General features: G+C 39.4%; 1 protein-coding gene across 1 annotated transcript in view; it reads right to left on the reverse strand.

Annotated features, from left to right (window-relative positions):
- LOC119826011 (EGF-like and EMI domain-containing protein 1) overlaps positions 1–19712 on the reverse strand; it is a 576796-nt gene that overhangs the window by 159306 nt on the left and 397778 nt on the right. Inside the window, exon 5 of the mRNA XM_038347058.2 lies at positions 14079–14201. Within this exon, the coding sequence (XP_038202986.2) occupies positions 14079–14201 (123 nt within the window). The remainder of the gene's footprint in view (positions 1–14078; positions 14202–19712) is intronic.

Consider the following 19712-nt stretch of genomic DNA (forward strand, 5'->3'; position numbering starts at 1 on the left):
ATGGATTCTGGAAAATCAAACCTTCTTTAATAATTGATTTAAATGTGGAGCTTCCAACGTCCTTGTATTTAACATATGATTGTGAATCAACTTATTTGATCTCTACTGGAATTCAATTTATAATCATATTTTAACTATAACCAACAATTTTTGATGAGTTAGCAAGGGATCAATTTGAACATGCCCAAAATATTTAAATCTTCATGAACAAAGAAAAAATTCTTTGTCAGACTTCTATTGGATGTTTTGTTCTTAGGAAGAGGTCTGCAAGAGTTCACATGTCCCACTTGGACTGCTTGTTGTGACTAGAAACCTTACAACACTGTGGTGGTTTGAAAGAAAATGGCCCTCAGTGGAGTAGCACTATTAGGAGGTAGGGTCTTGTTGGAGGAAGTGTGTCACTGTGGAGGCAGGCTTTGAGGACTCATATATGCTCAAGCTGTGTCCAGTGAGACAGACTACTTCCTGCTAGTCAAGATGTAGGACTCTCAGCTACTTCTCCATCATCATGTCTGCCTGCATGCCACCATGTTATAGCATGATGATAATGGGCTAAACCTCTGAAATTGTAAGCCACTCCAAATACATATTTTTTACTTTTTAAAAGTTGCTGTGGTTGTGGTGTCTCCTCACAGCAGGAGAAAACCTAACTAAGCTAAGTCCAGTACAGATGCCTGAGCTACCGATATAGAAAGTGCCCCTTTCAATGATCATTCTTATTTCTCTCCAGTCCTCACCCTCACATCCTTCACAGACAGAAGAACCTGTGGCACCTCAACTCTATTCTTCTCCATCTCAACTCTGAATGGGGCAACCAGGATTCGGTACCAAGCAGAGACTAGGCAAGTCTACCATCTTTCTCCTTTCTAGGTGGCCAGCAAGAGCCTTCCCACCTTAAGTAGTGACTCTCACATTGCCAGGTGGATTATTCCTGGTACATTAGCCAGGGGTTTCAGAATGGAGCAATTGCTTTTCTCAGTGTGTGATGCAGATTAAAGATAGCACCATACTTTGAATATAGCAATTAATTTACGATCCAGTATCCTCAACACCTTGGCAAACAATCTCAGAAGCCTTTACTTTGGTACAGTGCCAGAGGACTACCACTCCCTGTGTGAAAATCAGAACAGCACTCAAAACAACAATTCTGTAGACCCTTGAGTGTGCTTTTCTTATTTATGTGCAGCACAGTTATAGTTTTATTTTGGTTTCTCCCAAAATAAGTTGCTTCATTTTTTTATCTGAGATTGTATGGTAAGGATGACTGGTCTTCAGATACGTGCAATCTAGTAACAAACTTGCAAGGTAGTTTTAAGTGGCTTGTGTTCTGATTAGAACCAACACTTAGGTATTTGTCCTTATCAAATGAAAATACCTATTTATTTAAAAACTGATAAGGAGCTGGGTGGTAGTGGTGCACGCCTTTAATCCCAGCACTAGGGAGGCAGAGGCAGGTGGATCTCTGTGAGTTCAAGGCCAGCCTGGTCTACAAAATAAGTTCTAAGACTGCTGGGACTGTTACACAGAGAAACCCTGTCTCAAAAAATAAATATAATATAATATAAAAAAGAAAAGAAAAAAGTGATAAGAAAATTTCCTACAACAAGAAAATTTAAAATAATACATCATGTCTACTTTTTAGGGTAGCAGGGGATAGTAAAATAGATTTTTACAAGAGAAGGAACAAGTGCTCCCAGATTCAGCCTTTTGAAAAGAGCATCAGTCTATAACACAGGATAAAACTGATCTTCTAGGTTATACATTCTACAAAGTATGAGGCAGATACACACATATGTGTCATAAAGACACAATCCTACAGTAAAGACAAAGTCTTATGTAACGATATAATCTTTCATGTTAAGCTACTTAACAGAGAAACTGAACTGTGAATAAAACACAGCCTATTATTCAGAGTATAAAACCTACTTAGATAATAAAACATAAAGATCATGCTGAAGTTGGAAAAGAGGTCCCTTGCTGCTCCTCACCCCAGCTCCTCACACAAATCCCTACCATGATTGGTTGTCTTTGAAATTGTCATAGATGGCTGAGGCAGAGGGTTGCTCCTAGGTTTAATTGTATTTGTTTAATGTAATTGAACTATAATTATATTACCTCTCCCGTCTTTTTCTTCCCTCCAACTCCTTCCCGTGCCCCCACCTTTCAGCCCCTTCCTTTTCCTCACTTTTCAACTCCTTCCACGTCCCCCCACTCCTTCTCAATTCATGGCCTCTTTTTCTTTATTCTTGCATTTCTATGCATAAACATACAAACACAACCCTCTAAGTCCATTTAGTGCTGTTTGTATGTATACGATTTCAGGGATGATCACTGGGTATTGGACTTCCTATTAGGGATCATTCCTGGGAAAAAGTAATTCTCCCTATAGGCAAAGTAATTAGTTGTTTATATTTCCACATCAGTATGTTTATTGATATTATCATTTTCAGTTCTTCTTTAGGCTGCTATACTGTTGAAGCAACATTGGTGTAGTTTCCCTGCCATTTCTGGGAGACACCATCACACAACACACTTCCTTATCTCTGTCTCCTTGAATCCCAGTATGAGTGATGCCCTGAGTGATGGTGGATTCTTACTGTCCACTCAATTGAATTTTTCATCCCCAGGAGACACCCTCCAGGAATGTCTTTGATGGAGTTTAGAGAAAAGATTCAGTTTCTCTGAGGAGGGAAAATATACACTGAGTGCCATTGGTTCCATCCCTGGGCTAGAGTCTGGGCCAAGGGAAAACTGAGAGTGCTGGTGTTCCTTTCTCTCCACTTCCTAACTCTGGAGCCATGACCATCTTTCTGCACTGCTGTGGTGCAGCCAGAGCTACTCTCTCCCCCACACTTTGCCCGCCATGATGGAAAATCATGGGCAAGACAAAGTCTCCGTTTCTAAGTTGGTTGGGTCAGATGCAGCTGCCTGATGGAGGAGAGTTATCTGTCTGTGTTTCTTTCATTGGTTAATTAATAAAGAAAACTGCCTTGGCCCTTTAAGAACAGAAAATTAGGTAGGTGGAGTAGACAGAACAGAATTGTGGGAACAAGGAAGTAGAGTGGGGGAGATGCTTCAGGCAGTCGCCATAGGAGTCTCCATGCTGCTCCTCTCCGAGATGGACGCAGGTTAAGATCTCTCCTGGTAAGCCACACCTCGTGGTGCTACCCAGATTACTAAATATGGGTTAAAGGAAGATGTGAGAATTAACTAATAAGAGGCTGAAACTATGGGCCAGGCAGTGTTTTAAAAGAATACAGTTTCCGTGTAATTATTTCGGATAAAGCTAGCCGGTTGCTGGGAACTGGGCGGCGGGAACGCAGCCCGCCGCTTCACACTACAGATTGGCGCTCCAACGTGGTGACTAAATCCACTTAAAAACCTTGCCCACTTGGGATCGGAAAGAAAGTTCTCTGAGACCATGCCAATGGCTCACTGCTCCCTTCCTGCACCTGGGCAGATGGCGGAATCAGGCTTAGGCGAGCGGGAGAGCATGGCGGATTCCTGCCGCCATAGAAATGTTTTCAGACTGCGCGGTGCTCTGCGCATCAGATTTGGCTGTAACTTGGATGAAAAGAGTTTCTGTGCTGCACGCTCAGTCTCAGAATTAAACTTCTGAGTGTGGCTCCAATGTGGACTGCTGTGTGCCTGAAACTGTGTGCTGCTCAGGGGCACCAAATGACTGAGGCAGGAGCGGCTCTGGCTCTGCTCCGCCATGCTGAACTGTGCTGACCTCAGGCAGGAGCTATCGTAATTACCATAACAGCGCAGTTAAGGTTTGGACTTGGCTGTAAACAGGCGGTAAGGTATTACCTCTACCTGGCGCAACTTAAGATTTTAAGAAGTGGTTAACCTTTTAAGAAATGCTCCTGGATAGTAAAAAATTACAGATTCACAATAGAAAAGATTCAGACATAGAAGGCCTTTAAATGGCTCACGTAGGCTTAAAAGAGAGAAAAAGAAAATATAGAGAATAAAGTTAATGCCTTAAAAAAAAAAAGGTTAAAGTCTTTAAAGAGACAGAGTACAGATAGTTATAGATTAAAAGAAGTAAAGTGATAGAGTAAAAATAAGCCACGTAAAAATGGAAAATTCACAGAGAGTCTGGATTATGTATTTTGTTGTGTTTTCTTTGATTTTTTTGACTGTAAAGGAGCTAAGTACAGAGAGACATTTCATTATATGGGCTGCCAGTCTAGACCAGAATGGACATCTTAACGGTATGACTTCAGGATTTGGATCTAAGAACATGATGCTTTGGAAAAGAGTTTCTTCTTTTGTTTTCACAGAGGACGAGACTCTGTGGATTGCTTCTATCCCAATATGGTATGATAGACCACGCCCTCCTGAAAGGTTGCTGTGAACACCCTCAAAAAATTACTTCGCTCAACTGCCGACTGGGATGAACCTAGCAGACAGGTTATACCATGAAAGACCTAAATAACAGCGCCCCCATTCAGCAGGAAGCAGTTTGGAGAGAAAAAACTGCGCCCATTTTCCCAAATATTGCTTATAAATGTTCTTTTACATTTAAAGGGGGAGATGATATAGATATGAATTTGCATTGGTATAGATTTTAAGGTCAATTTTGTTATATGTATATGTATTTCTGATCTTGATTAAGCTATTGTGATTGTAGTTCATTTTAAAAACTGTAATGTATAATTAGGAAATATAGGTTGTTAATGGATAATCATTGATAATAGTCAAGCTTATAGTCATGTTAATTAGATTTTCTAGATATATAGAGATATATTTTAGTTAAATAGACATTCTTCATATCTTTCAAAGACTGCAGAATATGGCATTTAATGTTTTAATAACTTAGGGTTTTTCATGACAATGAGACACGTCTGCTCCTGGCAGCACCAATCTACTTCGAGAGGAAGATGGGCATCGAAGAGGCTACTTATGGAGTTTGTTAGCCATTTGGGCAAGAAACTGCTCTTGGCTGGACTGTTGCATAAACTGGACACAAGGAACCCACAGAAAGAGGACTGCTGAACTTGCCTAAAGGTGAGATGGCCTTTTGGGGTTCCTGATTCGTGAAAGAGTCTGCGAGACATTCTGCAGGACACAGCAGAAAGTGACTGAACTGTCTTTGGAATTTCCTGCTTCATGAAAAAGTCTGCTGGACACTATGGGCCTGAAGCCCGAAGATGGATGCCCCAACGGTACAGAGGAACTTTGGGTGACTGTCCAGGCAGCGAGTTGTCTCTGTCATTTCTAGAGTTTTATAAGTTACTTATTTCTTGTTTACTTAGGTAGCATTATATCCTTCTGGAGTCTTTGATGGAGTTGAAGAATAAATAGATAGTTATAGCTTTCCTTAGTTATGATAAAAGATAAAATAGATTTAAATATTGTAACTGTAATACTTGCTTGATAACTGTTTTGTTATATGTAATTTTGCTATGTTAAAGTTGAAGCCTTTCTTTTTTGTTTAAACAGAAAAAGGGGAAATGATGGAGGAGAGTTATCTGTCTGTGTTTCTTTCATTGGTTAATTAATAAAGAAAACTGCCTTGGCCCTTTAAGAACAGAAAATTAGGTAGGTGGAGTAGACAGAACAGAATTGTGGGAACAAGGAAGTAGAGTGGGGGAGACGCTTCAGGCAGTCGCCATAGGAGTCTCCATGCTGCTCCTCTCCGAGATGGACGCAGGTTAAGATCTCTCCTGGTAAGCCACACCTCGTGGTGCTACCCAGATTACTAAATATGGGTTAAAGGAAGATGTGAGAATTAGCCAATAAGAAGCTACAGATAATGGGCCAGGCAGTGTTTAAAAGAATACAGTTTCCGTGTCATTATTTCGGGTGTAAAGCTAGCCAGCGGCGGGTGGCGGGACGCAGCCCCGCCGTTTCACACTACAGCTGCCATGCCCTGTTTAAGCACTAACGGTGGCGGGGAGAAGCTCTCGTTCTCTCATTTCTCTCTTATAAATGCCACTCATTGGTCTGTCCCTATTAAGCCAAAAAAGTGAGCCAGCTCATCTTGGGGCTTTGTATCAGCTAAGCTGGCTTGAACATTCTGTATATATTAGCTGAAACTGGGGGGTGTTGAAATGATCAATTTGAATTATTTGCAGGGAACTACAGAGTTATTTAAAAGGGGAAACTAAAAAGAGATGCAGAGAGTTTTAATTTTCACAGAAAAGCTTTAGTTTTGACTTTTCTGGCATTTTCGTCCTAGTCTGAAAGACATGGATACTAAAGAATGCTCTCGGAGTGTCAACAAAGGCTGCCCTGGTTGTAGCGCTAGCGGTTTTGTTGCTAAGAACCCAGGTGCCTTTTGTTGTCCATCAAAAGCAATGAGACAGCAAGCCACACGGTAACAGGTGAGTTTCGGAAAGGGAAGTGTATTAAGGAAATGGAAGGGGGTCCCGCAGTCCCAGGACTCCAATTTGTGCCTTCCCCATTCTTTGCAGCTCACTTTGATTCGGCACTGGGTGATGTCTTTCTGCTCTCAAGCCCCATGGTACTTCGCTTTTGCCTGCCTCATATTTACTCTGCTCTCTTACACTATGGCTGTTTGTGTACCCATCTTATCTCTTTTATTGAACCGGAAGCTCCTTGGAGAGGGAAAATACTGCTGGCCATGTTCTTTAACCTTCAACAACAAATATTATGGAAGAAAATAAAAGAAAAGAGAGCTACAAATGTACATTTTTTGAGCATCTATTATACAGCAGGAAATGTTGCATTTAGTATTTTTGAGAAGGTTCAAGAAGAAATGTATGTCATCAGTCTGAATTTTGAATTAATGATAACCCAAAATAGCCACATGGAGACAAAAGATCATGGTTTTGCTAAACGTAAGACTTGAGAATAGAATGATGCATGAGTGAGAAATGACTGGACTCCTAGGCAAACCTCCTGCCTGGCCGCAGGTGCCACTGGAGAATACCAGACGTCCCCATGTGGTTAGTTCTGGCCCAAGCCCACATCACGGGAGGGTTAGCGGCAGCATCTGTTTCTTCTGGTATTCACAAATCCAATAAGTATATTCCAAAGAGGAAATAAGGGGTGAGCCAAACCTTAGAGCCTACTTGCTTTCCACAAACCTGTATTGAGGTAATTTATTTCTCTCCTAGGAAGAAGAGAACTGAGTGCAGGTGGGGAGGCAGAGAGGGATCAGGTATGCTCTGCTCACAGGCATCTGTCTCTGCACATGGCTATAAGGAGGCAGCAGAAAGGTTTTCCCACTGTCACAGTGACTCATCCAATGTGCCGTTTGATCCCCCAGACTCCACCATGCTAAGATTTTATAAATGTTTTCCTAGATGATGAAATCTACTCTACACTAAGTAACCAGCCCTAAATTTCATAGCTATTAGATGTTATAGAAATAAATGCACGAGTTCTTGTTCTTTGCTTGGCAGGATGGGCAGATTGTATTTAGGGCATGAGTGAGAGAATAAATGAACGCGTGCATGAATCAATGAGGGAGCAACACAGAATCCTCGTGCAATTGTGTAACTGCAATAAACCTAAAAAATGTGGTGCAATCTTTTCCAGTGTGATGCATTCTGTCATTGTGAATGTATCAGCAAATTTTCCAGAATGATAAATCTTTCATAGGCCGTGTAACACCAGCAGAGGTATAAGGCTTCCTTCATAAAGGACTAAGAGAAGCAGCACATAAAAATAGATAAGTTTTTTAAATAATATTTCAAGTTGCGTTTAGGATCTCAAAAATACTTGTGCATCTTTACATTATATATGCGTTAAATATTCATTATATATATATACATCAATAGCTCTCACTACTTGACAAAACCTGGTCACTTTTTTCAAGGTGAGATGTGCCAAGAAGGGCGCTGTTTCAAAACTAAAAACTGTTGTAGAGAAGGATTCTACCTTTATCTTTCTGAACTAAAAAGACACTTGGGGGCTTATGCTTCTGCAAAGCACACTGCACATCACACATAGGTGCCTGTATCCTTGGGGATCCCTACAATTCAGCACGCTAGTCACCCAGTGAATGTCTACAGACCAGACCAGATGACAGATCAATTGAGAAGAATGGCAAATAGGGGAAGGGGAATAAGATTTCATTGCCTATTTCTACAAATAAATGTCCTGGAATGTAGGGGCATTCATTCCTGCTTCATTCTGGGGCTTAGTTTTCTAGTCCATGGATCAGGGACCCAAAGCACCACAGCGCTGTAGCTCCATCATTCTGAGGAACACTTGGCCTCCCCACCCTGCCTGATGCTGGATAGCATAGAAGCTGTACTGCTGCTGTCATGATACCCACCGCCCAAAATAAAACTATGACTTTCCCTTTAATTTAGGAGACCTAATAGCAGAAAATATTTAAACTACAACCTTCTAATAGTCACATTTTACAATGGTAGCCTCTGCAGGGGTAAATAGGCACATATGAAAGTAAATAAAAGGTGTACTGACTTGACATTTGTACAAATGTTTGGCTGCATAAGTTAATTTAATTAATTAATTAATTTATTTATTTATTTTGCGTTCCGACTACAGTTTCTTCTCCCTCCTCTCCTCCTATTTGCTCTCCCCACATCTCCCTGCTCCCCAAATCCACTTCTCCTTTGTTTCTGTTCAGAAAGGGGCAGGCCTCTGATGGGTGTCAACAAAGCATGGAATATCAGTTGTCATAAGATAAAGCACCTCCCCTTGTATTTAGACTGGGTAAGACAATCCAGTATGAGGAATAGGTTCTCAGGAGCCAGCCAAAGGGACAGCCCCTGATCCCATTGATAGGAGTCCCATGAATAGACCAAGCTACACAACTATCACATATGTCGAGGGCTTAGGTTGACCCCATGACTGCATAAGTATCATTCATTCAATAAACACTTTTGCAATTTTACCCTGTATCAGGCACTCTGCATTGGTGACAAAAGGTGGCAAGACCTAGCTTTACCTGTATGAACATATGTAACTGTCATGCTCTGTAAGAAGCTCTACAGTAGAGGCATTCCCAGTCTCTGCAGGAAAAGAGTATTGATAATGCCTAGAATAAGATTCTATGGATTGACTGCCTACGAGGAGCACAGGTGCTAGAATAAAGTTTTGAATAGAGAATGACTATGGGGGAGCCGTGGAAATCACACATGTATGATAGTGGGCATGCATAAAAGGATCCTAGAAAAATAAGCCTTCTAAAAGGAAATATAAAGTGAAAAGGGCTAGCATTAGGGTAGCAGAGTCTCAGAAGATGTTGACCCGATGTCCTTCCCTAATTCCAGCAGCACCATGTCCTTCTCCTTTGTAAAGATAAATAATATCTTCGACATTTTCAGATGTCTATAACACAAGTGAAAGACCTGTATAACAAGGACTTCAAGTCTTTGAAGAAAGAAATTGAAGATATGAGAAAGATCTCTCATGCCAATGTATCCATATGACTAACAAAGTAAAAATAGACATCTTACCAAAAGCAATCTACAGATTCAACACAACCCTCATACAAATATCTATACAATTATTTACAGACCTTGAAGAAACAATATTCAACTTTATATGAAAAACAAAAACCCAGAATATTTAAAACAATCCTGTACAATAAAGGAACTTCTGACTTCCGGAGGCATCTCCATCCCTGATTTCAAGCTCTACTGCAGAGCTATGGTATAAAAACCTAATGGCATTGGCATAAAAACAGACAGATGGATAAACAGAATTGAATTGAAGACCCAAATATAAATCCACATGCCTATGGACATCTGATTTTTAATAAAGAATCCAAAAATAGACAATAGAAAAAAGAGCATCTTCAACAAATGGTGCTGGTCTAACTAAATGTTAACATGTAGAAGAATACAAATAGATCCATATTTATCACCCTGCACAACACTCAAATCCAACTGGATCAAAGACCTCAAAATAAAATCAGATACACTGAATTTGATAGAAAACTGGAATAGCCTTGAACACACCGGCACAGGAAACAACTTACTGGACAGAACACCAATCGTGCAGACAGCAAAACAACTAATAAATAAGACCTCATGAAACCGAAAAGCTTTGACATGACAAAGGACACTGTCAATAAGGACAAAACAGCAGCTTACAGAAGGGGAAAAGATCCTCACTAACCCTTCATATGACAGATGGTTAATATCCAAAATAAATAAAGAACTCAAGAAACCAAAAAATCCAATGAAAAAGTGGGGCATAGATGTAAATGAGGAATTCTCATCAGAATCATCTCAAATAACTGAGAAACCAAGAAATGATCAACATCCTTAGCCATCAGGGATATGCAAATCAAAACAACACTGATATTCCATATTACAGTCGGAATGGCTAAGAAAAAATGCAAGTGGCAGTTAATATTGGAAAGGATGTATAGCAAGAGGAACATTCCTCCTTTGCTGATAGGAGTGGAAACTTGTACAGCTAATTTAGGAAGCAATAGCGGTTTCTTAGAAAACTGGGAATCAATCTATCTCAAGACCCAGTTATACCACTCTTTGGCATATACTCAAAGGACACTCCATCCTACCACAAGTACACGTGCTAAACTATGTTCATAGAAGCTTTACTCATAATAACTAGAACCTGGAAACAAACCTGGATGTCCTTCAGCTGAGGAACGGATAAAGAAAATGTGGTCCATTTACACAATGGAGTCTTATCTGTCAAAAACATAAGATTTTCAGGCAAATTGATGGAATTAGAAAAAAAACTTCCTGAGTGAGGTGACCCAGACATTCAGGAAGAAAACACAGGATGCATTTGCTTAAAAGTGGATATTAGCTGTTAAGTAATGGATAATCATGCTACAATCCACAGACCCAGGGAGAATCAGTAACAAGGAGGCCTTAATGGGCAGGGGGGACACATGAATCTCTCCAGAAAGGGGAAATAGAATAGATATACTGTTTAGATTGCTGGTAGGTAGGGATGGGAATGGTGGGGATTATGTCGGGGAGAGAGTGGAGGTAGAGTCCTGGAACACAAGCTGGAACTGGGAAGCTGGAGGACAAGCTAGAAACCTAGTGCAATGGAAACTCCCTGAACTCTACAAGAGGGACCCTAGCAAAAATGCATAGCAATTAGGGATAAGGAGCCTGGATGGATTATCTCCTGTGACCAGGCAAGACTTCCAGTGAAAGGTCTGGAATGCCATCCAGCCACAAAACCTTAATATGTAAGTGATGTAGAGGTTATGGAATCTTGAAGTCCTAGGCCATTTTTTTGCACAATTTAATAGCCATCTATTAGCCTTCTCTGTATGTGGCCTAACAGCTATCTTTTTGATAATTAGATAAATGCTTTGGAATCTACAGACACCTAGGTCCCACCAAACAAAAGGTTTAGTATGCTATCAGGTATCACCCAATGCCTATAGCAAAGATTTCCCCAGATTTTGTGACCCACTTACCTGGTACCCCAACAAATGCTTTTAAAAAGTGTCTTGATTTATAAATTCCTTTTCCTGTCAATATAAAATCTCACGGAACTGTTAATGTATGTAAACATGGAACATAGACTGAGTTAAATCAGTGTTTCTGGGCCAGGCTATGATCACTCATACTTGGCTCCAAAATAAATTGTCTTTTACTTCCTTTGAGGTGGGAGTTGTGTATTTATATCAGCACTATGTTTATAAACAAGTTTAAGTCACCATGGGGTCAGCAGCTGAGCCAGAAGCATGACTAGCTTCTCTACCATAACCTTCTCTAGCATAACTTTCACTACCAGTCACTTCAGGAAGTGAAAACAAGGATTTCCAAGATGAATGAGACTGCAGGTAGGGGCAGTCTTTGCAGGGAAGGTTCTTCCTTCCACATCCCATATCCCTATTCGCAGTTCTGGGGCCAGGTAAGAGCAAAGTGCCACTACTCTGTGGTGCCCTAGTTGAGTTTCCTCAGTGTAGCTTTAGTTATACGTGGTTTCTACAGAGCTGCCACAGTTCAGTGTCGCCAGAGAAAACGCTTCACTAATAGGTGATGTGGGAGTCCCCTCTGTATGCTGTGATTACCGTTAATGAATAAAGAAAGCTGCCTTGGCCTGATGATAGAGCAGAATTTAGGTATGTGGGGAAAACTAAGCTGAATGCTGGGAGAAAGAAGGGCGGAGTCAGAGAGATGCTATGGAGCCACCTCTAAAAGATAGACATGCCGAAACTTTGCTGGTAGGCCACGACCTCATGGTGTTATACAGATTAATAGAAATGGGTTAAATTGATATGTAAGAGTTAGCCAATAAGAAGCTAGAGCTAATGGGCCAAGCAGTGATTTAATTAATACAGTTTCTGTGTGATTATTTCAGGTGTAAGCTAGCCGGACAGCTGGAAACCAACAAGTGGCTCTCTTCTCCAACAGTTTAGGGTTGATGGAATAACTTGAGTCAAGATACAAGACAAACGGATGAAAGTGTACTATGAGTTATATGTTCTAACCTGCACTGTGAACCTAACAACTGCAATAGAATGTCAATAGATTTGTTAGGTCTAACATCAGCTACTAACTGGGCAAGAAGTGTGAAATGTTTCTGTGATAATGAAATTGATGATTGTGATAATCCTCAGCAAAAGGCTGACACACAGGTCACTACCTGTCAGGGTGGGGAAAGGTCACCACTAGCAACATCTCTGTATCTCTTTTGTAATTTGTACATATGTCTGATATGGAGTACTACTGCCCACCATATTTGAAGTTAGAAATTATCACAAGGAAGTGAATGAATGAATAATGAATGAATGAACTAATGAATGTAGATGATGCTTTGCCATTATGAATTTATACCTTTCCCAAATTGCTTTCCCTGGGTGAAACTTATCTCTGAAGATCACAGATTCTCTTGTCCTTGAATATGCCTGACTGTTTATCTTAAATCTTCCAAACTAAAGCATGACCAGGTCATGGCAGAGAAGACTGATCTTTCAAACCTGAGCTGTGAGGGGATTGAGCAATCCCTACCAAACACATCACCTCAGTCTAGGCACCTTCTCTGGTAATGTCTTTTATTTATTCCCTTTGTCTCTTTATTCACATGTCTCCCTATGGACACTGTTCAGGGAGGCAGGGAGTGAGAGTTCCTAGAATCAATGTCCACAGCAGAACTAGAATACTTTTTTACTCTTAAATAAACCAATCAACAGGCAGTGATGCCTGAATTTTTATTGATCAGGCATTATAGTAGAATGAATAGAGAAAAAGCCAGAAGAGACAACAATAGGGAGTGGCACACCTGACCCTCCCAGGCCAGATTACCTGCTCAGTGCTTTGAGTAGGAAACTCTCTCTGCTCCCCTTCACCTTCCCAAAGTGAGCATCACAATACATGGCTATCCTGAGCCACGGCTGTTCACCCTCTATGCTAAGTGTTTTGAATACATTGTCTTATTTAGACCAAAGCACCTTTGCTGGCGGTTTCAGTAGCTAACATTATCCTAAATTTTACAGATGGTAATCTCAGAGAGATTAAGTAACTTGCCCAAGGTTACACAATTAGGGGAAGAGCGGAGAGTAAAAGCCGTATCTCTTTGTTCCCAGTGCATTTAACCCCACTTAAGAATTCCCAACCACATCAGTTTGTAAGATCTGAGCACACATTTCTGTCTTCTCCTCTAATCAATGGGTTCCTTCAAGGAAGAATTTATTGCTCGTTAATATTACATCTCTAAGGCAAAGAATAATGCCTCATAGAGAACAGAAACTCAATGACTGTCAAGTAAATAATACGATGAATTAAAAAAATAAAAGATGAAAAGAATCAATTTGAAAAAGAAAGGCTAAAGTCAGAGCCAAAGCTCCTTTGATAACATATGACTCTTTTATAAGAAGCACCATTTTTTTCTATAGAAATAAATAAAATGCTTTCAAAAATTTTCTTTTCCCCAGGACTTAAATGAATGTTTGAAATTCTATAATCAGAACATGGCACAACATCAGCATATAATCATATGCTGTCTATAATAAGCTACTTGAAGTTTTCTAATGGGTCGCAGTTCTGTAATCTGGGCACAAGAAGATGCGCTCTTGGCAATATTTAACACAAGTGCTTCAACTGGCTTAGATGGAAACAACCCCCATATTTGCATTATATAGATGTTCTCTGTTTCCTTATCAGTAAGCAGACAGTCTTCTCTGGTACCTTCACATCCTCTGCCATCGTCCTCCAGCTTTTGGCCAGCTTGACATCTGCAGTAATAACTGCCAATCGTATTGCAGCATTGGTCCTGACAGCCACCATTGTCAACAGCGCATTCGTTTATATCTGCAATTGCATAGTTGTATAGAATCAGTCTTTCCAAAGTAAAGACACAGAAAAAACCCTCAATGCCTCTCCTAAAATCGATCCACCTATTTGGCATTCCTTCCTCGTCAGATTTTAAGGAGAAAAGAATATCTCATTTTATTTTATTTTATCTTTTTTTTGTTTCAATGTGCATGTGCATATGTGTGTGAGTATGCATGTGATTGCAAGCATGCACATGGCACAGCATGCAGATGGAGATCAGAGGACAACCTCGTGTGCCCTCACCTTCGACCCTCTTTGAGACAGGTTCTTTTTGGTGTATGCTATGATAGTTGGCTTTTGAGTTCTTTTGAGATCTTTCTTTTTTTGTCACATCTTGTCACAAAAGCACTGGGATTGCAGCTGTGCAACTGTGCCCAGCTGTGCATGAGTGATTAACCTTAGGTTCTCAAGCTTGAGCAACAAGAGGTTTACCTAGCGAGCCATATACCAAGCCCCAGCATCTCATTTTAATCAGAGCTAATATGTCACAGAGAAATAGCCACATTCTAATCCTTGATATCTGTGGTACTACTTTCAAAGAGTTAAATAAGGAGCTTTAAGCACTATAGATTTGGAGAGTTTCTAGGACAGATATAGAAATTTCCTGCCAGTCAGCAATTCAATGTGAGATCCAGAACACAGAGAGAAATTACAGTAGTGTTCTGTAGTATCTAGCAGGGGTTTGGGATTAAATAGAACTATGACTTTGTTGAGCCTTCTTCTAAACCCATGGCTAAAATTCATCTTTAGTTATAGAACTCAAATCTATGCATTGCTCCTATCCAACTAACACCTGAGAAATATTCTAACCTATTTTCACAATTGACAGTGGCCTGTCTGGTTACATTATTACTCTTGGGCTCGTATCAGCATAGTCAGTGTAAGCAGAGTAGTTACCTTCATAGATGCTTGCTCAGTAAGATGAGCGTGGGGAGGAGAGGGCAGGTGGGGAAGGGAAGGGAGAGCATGAGGGAGCAGGTCTATTAAGGATGGGTGATCTGGGGGGGGCGAGAAAAGAAAATAGGAAAGATTGACCAGTGAGAAATAGCGGAAGCCATTGTGGGCATCCAACCTGAGGGCTTGTGTGTGCTGAGTTATGTTCCAGTGTTAGCCTATCCACAGACTAGCAGCACAAGCTTGCTGCAGGGATCAAGTCTGGTTATTATTCAATAAGCACTCTGTGTAGCTGAAGGCCACAGCTGCATTGACCTTGAGACACTACAGGCCAGCTTCACTTTTTTTGTAAGGTGCCCAGACAAACTTGGACTGTGAACTTTCCTGTGTTTTTGTCTGCCTTCCTTCATTAACCATCCATGAATAGACACGCCCTTGAGCTGCATGAACTTGTTCACTCTTTCTTGCTGTATCCTGAATAATGCTGCATTAAAAGGATTTAAAAGAATGTTTATTTATCCACTTCACAGATAAAGCACAATTGATCGTTTTTTTTTTTTTTTTTTTCTGTTTTGATGACTGGGAAGAATGTTGACATGAATATTCTCCCCTAAGCAAGCCTTCAGTGGACTTCCACTGGATGATAGATCTCAACTGGAATCACAGGATCAGACAGTCTGACATGTTCTACTTTAGTGGTTATAACCAAGCAGTCTCCCAAATTAATCTGATTCATACTCCCACCAGCTGTGTATTGGGGACCAGATGTCACTAACTCCTTCCAGTATTTGGGGTGTCCTGTTTCTGATTCAGATCCTCTAGAGGTCTTATAATGGCGTCATGCTTTGACTTAATATGCATTTTCCTGGTATTAATTAGCTTAAACACATTTTTATGTTATTGGTCATTTGGGTGCTATTTGTTGAAAAGTTTGTTCAAATAGTTTGTCAATTTGTTTATCTCTTAAATATTGGTTATTATAGTTATTGATCTTAGGACACAACCTCAAACAAAGGAGATATTTGTAATCGACTTTGTCTCCCTTCAAGCCCTGAAAGGATGGTTTTCTAATATGCACATCCTTGTAGTGGAAATGAATATGTATTTCTGTCAGTCCATCTATAAAGATTCATCTGATCAGATGAAGAATGCTGTATTATAAATTCTAATTGGCCCGAGAGTAGGATATTGGGGTGAAAGCTGAGAGATTAAAGATGCAGAGCAGCCACTCACTAGGGAGTTCTTACCTCTACTAATGCTCAGACCAAAGGGGGTGATCATGTCCCTATGAAAACTCAGACTGCATCCACAGACTGCATTTGAGTTCCTGAATCCTTCTACCTTATATTTTTCTCTCTGCCCAGTCTTGTCCCCTCTTATCTCCACATCCCTAGTGATGAGATTAAAGGTGTGTGTCACCACTATCTAGCCTTTATGGCTAACTAGTGGTGCACTCTGATCTCCAGGGAAGCTTTATTTGTTAGATTATAAACAAAATATCACTACAGAATGTTCTCATTTCATAAATATTTGGTTTAAAAACAAGTGATAAGTCTTACAATTACTGAATATATACAGAAAACTATTTGGTTTCTTATTAATTATATAAGGTAATAAATGACACTGACTGATTTTGCATCTAAAAATAAATCTTATCAAGATATTGTGTCCCTTTCATATGATTCATTTATGATTTCAGTGAGGATTTTTAAAACAATTTTTGTTGTTATATTTATGATATGACTGGTATTCTTTCTTTTCCTTATAATCCCCCACATTTTTGATAACACCAGGTTCTTGTACCCACCTTGCATGGGAATGAAAGCAAGTTAAAAATATTTCTTTTTTATCATCTTAATAGTTTGGTCTAGCCGGGCGGTGGTGGTGCACGCCTTTAATCCCAGCACTCGGGAGGCAGAGGCAGGCGGATCTCTGTGAGTTCGAGACCAGCCTGGTCTACAGGAGCTAGTTCCAGGACAGGCTTCAAAGCCGCAGAGAAACCCTGTCTCAAAAAACCAAAAAAAAAAAAAAATAGTTTGGTTTTATTTCTTATTTCAATGTTTAAGTTCATTTACTATGCCACTTGCAGCAATGTGTTTCTCTATGTGTGTACTTGTTATGTGTTATGTGTGCAATCACTTATAAGCTTAATTTATTTATTACATATAAAAATGTTGATTATATAGCTTAATGCATTGGGGTAAATTGTATCACTCAAAGAATTTCTTCTATTTCATATAAATTTCTGAATATACTGCTGTTAAGTTTTTTCAATATTTCCACACTTTTAGATACCCAGCCTGCCCAATCTGTACTTAGCTCTCTACTCTTGTTCCCAGAATCCATTTTGAGGAAAGAATACTGAGTAATGTGTTTGTGTTAGGTTAAAAATTTTCTTCTTCTTTATTTTTACTGGAATTTTTTCAAATTCCCTTATATCTTTCTGTGTCTATAACCTATTTATGATTTACCTTTCTTCTATCGTCTATCAATCTACTTATTTATCTGTCTGGGTAAGTATGTATCTGTTATCTGCCTATGATCATCCATACCTCTATTTAGTCACTGTACTATTGCTGTGAAGAGACATCATGACCAAGCAATTCTTAAAGCCTCTTCCCCCCAACCAAAGGAAACATTTAATTGGGAATTTACATAGAGTTTCAGAGGGTTAGTCCTTTATCATCATAGCAGGGATCATGGCAACATACATGTTTCTACAGCCTGATGTGTAGGCAGCAGACAAAGACAAAGCCACCTGGACGTCGTGTTGGTTTTTGCAATCTAAGAGTCCACTTTTAGTGACACACTCCCAACAAGACCATCCCTCCTGCTCCTTCCCTGACAACTCGTCCACTGGAGACAGGTGTTAGCTTATCATCATTCAAACCACCTCATCATCCATTCAACATCTCCACCCCAGCCGTTTGTCATTCATCTTGTGTTTTCCAATACCAAGGTCTTGGCACTGTTCATTTTTCAGTGTTGCTCATTCGTCTTTCTTCTTGATTATCCTGTGCTTTGTTGCTAATTTCTTCTTCTTTCTGTGTGTTTCTCTTATTGTTCTATCTTCAATCATTGGCTTCTAACCTTACTCTAAAACTTATTTCTGTTCACCGATATATGCATGTGACAATCTACCCCAACAGTAAGGGATTAAAAGAAAACGTGTTATTTTCTTTCATGTTTCTGGAATTGCTAAGCCCAATGTGATGGTCCTCCCAAGATGGAAGGTAGAATCAGTTGGCAGTTGAACTCATTCTGTATGCTGGCTGTTCACTCACAAATTGGGAACTGGGTGGAGGTTCTTGGACTTCTGGAGAAAGAGAGATAGGGTAAGAATGAAGAGAAGGAGAAGGAGAAGAAGGAGGAGCAGAGGAGGAGAAGCAAGAAAAGAAGGATAAGGAATTCTTCCTTTTATAGAACAGTTTCATGTGTGACCTGGGAGACAAAGACACTATGATAGCTTCTGAAGACAGTGTATTGCACTGAGATGTTTGGGGAAGGTATAATTTTCTAAAAGCTAAAGAATTGGTTATCTGTCACTTGCTTTTGTTCCTCATATTGCATTTTAATTATTGTTCATCTCAAAACATTTCTTCTTCAGATTATTCTAAATTATATTTTGGGGACTTTCTTCAAAACCATTGTGAACTTTCTATTGTTCTGTTATGAAATGCTAGATCAATTTCATGGTGCAGTACATATATAGTCAACAAAATCTCAATTCTTCAAAATGTGTTAAATTACTTTAATTCTAGCGCTTCCTCAATATGGGTTTCAAATTATATGTATACATTTTGAATATGTATAAACACGTATATTTAATTAGTTCAAGTTTGTTACCCAGACTTTTCATGGTTTTACATCTCTGAGGATTTTCTTAATCTTTTTATCGGATTTTGTTTGGTCTGATATGATTGGAAGTTTTGTTTCATACAATTTGAAGCTTTATTAACATTGCCACATTTTCATAGCACAAACACCCTTTGTTATAAAACATGCCTCTTTAGATCTAGCATCTCTCATTAGAGCTGACTTCTTTGCTAGATTATTATCTACATCTATTTCCTTTTGATGACTGCTTGCATGAAGTTCATTCTCTGAAGTATACTTTTACACTTCATTATCCAAACATTTGAAAATTTCTCTATGTATTATTTGTATATATCCTAGCTCTTTCCAAACATAAACATATTCAGATATCTTACTCTTTAACAATAGGATGATAGTACATAATTGATCTCTAACCACTGACGTCTTTGAATTAAATCTACCATTTGCTTATTTCTATAAAGTTACCATGTATTATGTTATAACTCCTATTCATAGGCACCTTATTTTAAATTTATTATTTTAGTTTGTTACTTTCCCTTTTTGTACAGCTGCCCACTAAATATTAATTTATTACTTTTAGTGACAACCTAGCACAGCATTCATTATTATATTCTAATATAAATTAGGGCTTAACCACTTCCAGAAGCTACAGTCACTGGACTTCCTTTGACTGTGTTAAGCTTGGAATTTTTGCACCATTGTCATCATTATGGTGGTTTCAGATATTTCAATAATGTCTACCTCATATTATTATTT

The sequence above is a fragment of the Arvicola amphibius genome, chromosome 11, assembly GCF_903992535.2.
Source record: "Arvicola amphibius chromosome 11, mArvAmp1.2, whole genome shotgun sequence".
NCBI classification, from domain to species: domain Eukaryota; kingdom Metazoa; phylum Chordata; class Mammalia; order Rodentia; family Cricetidae; genus Arvicola; species Arvicola amphibius.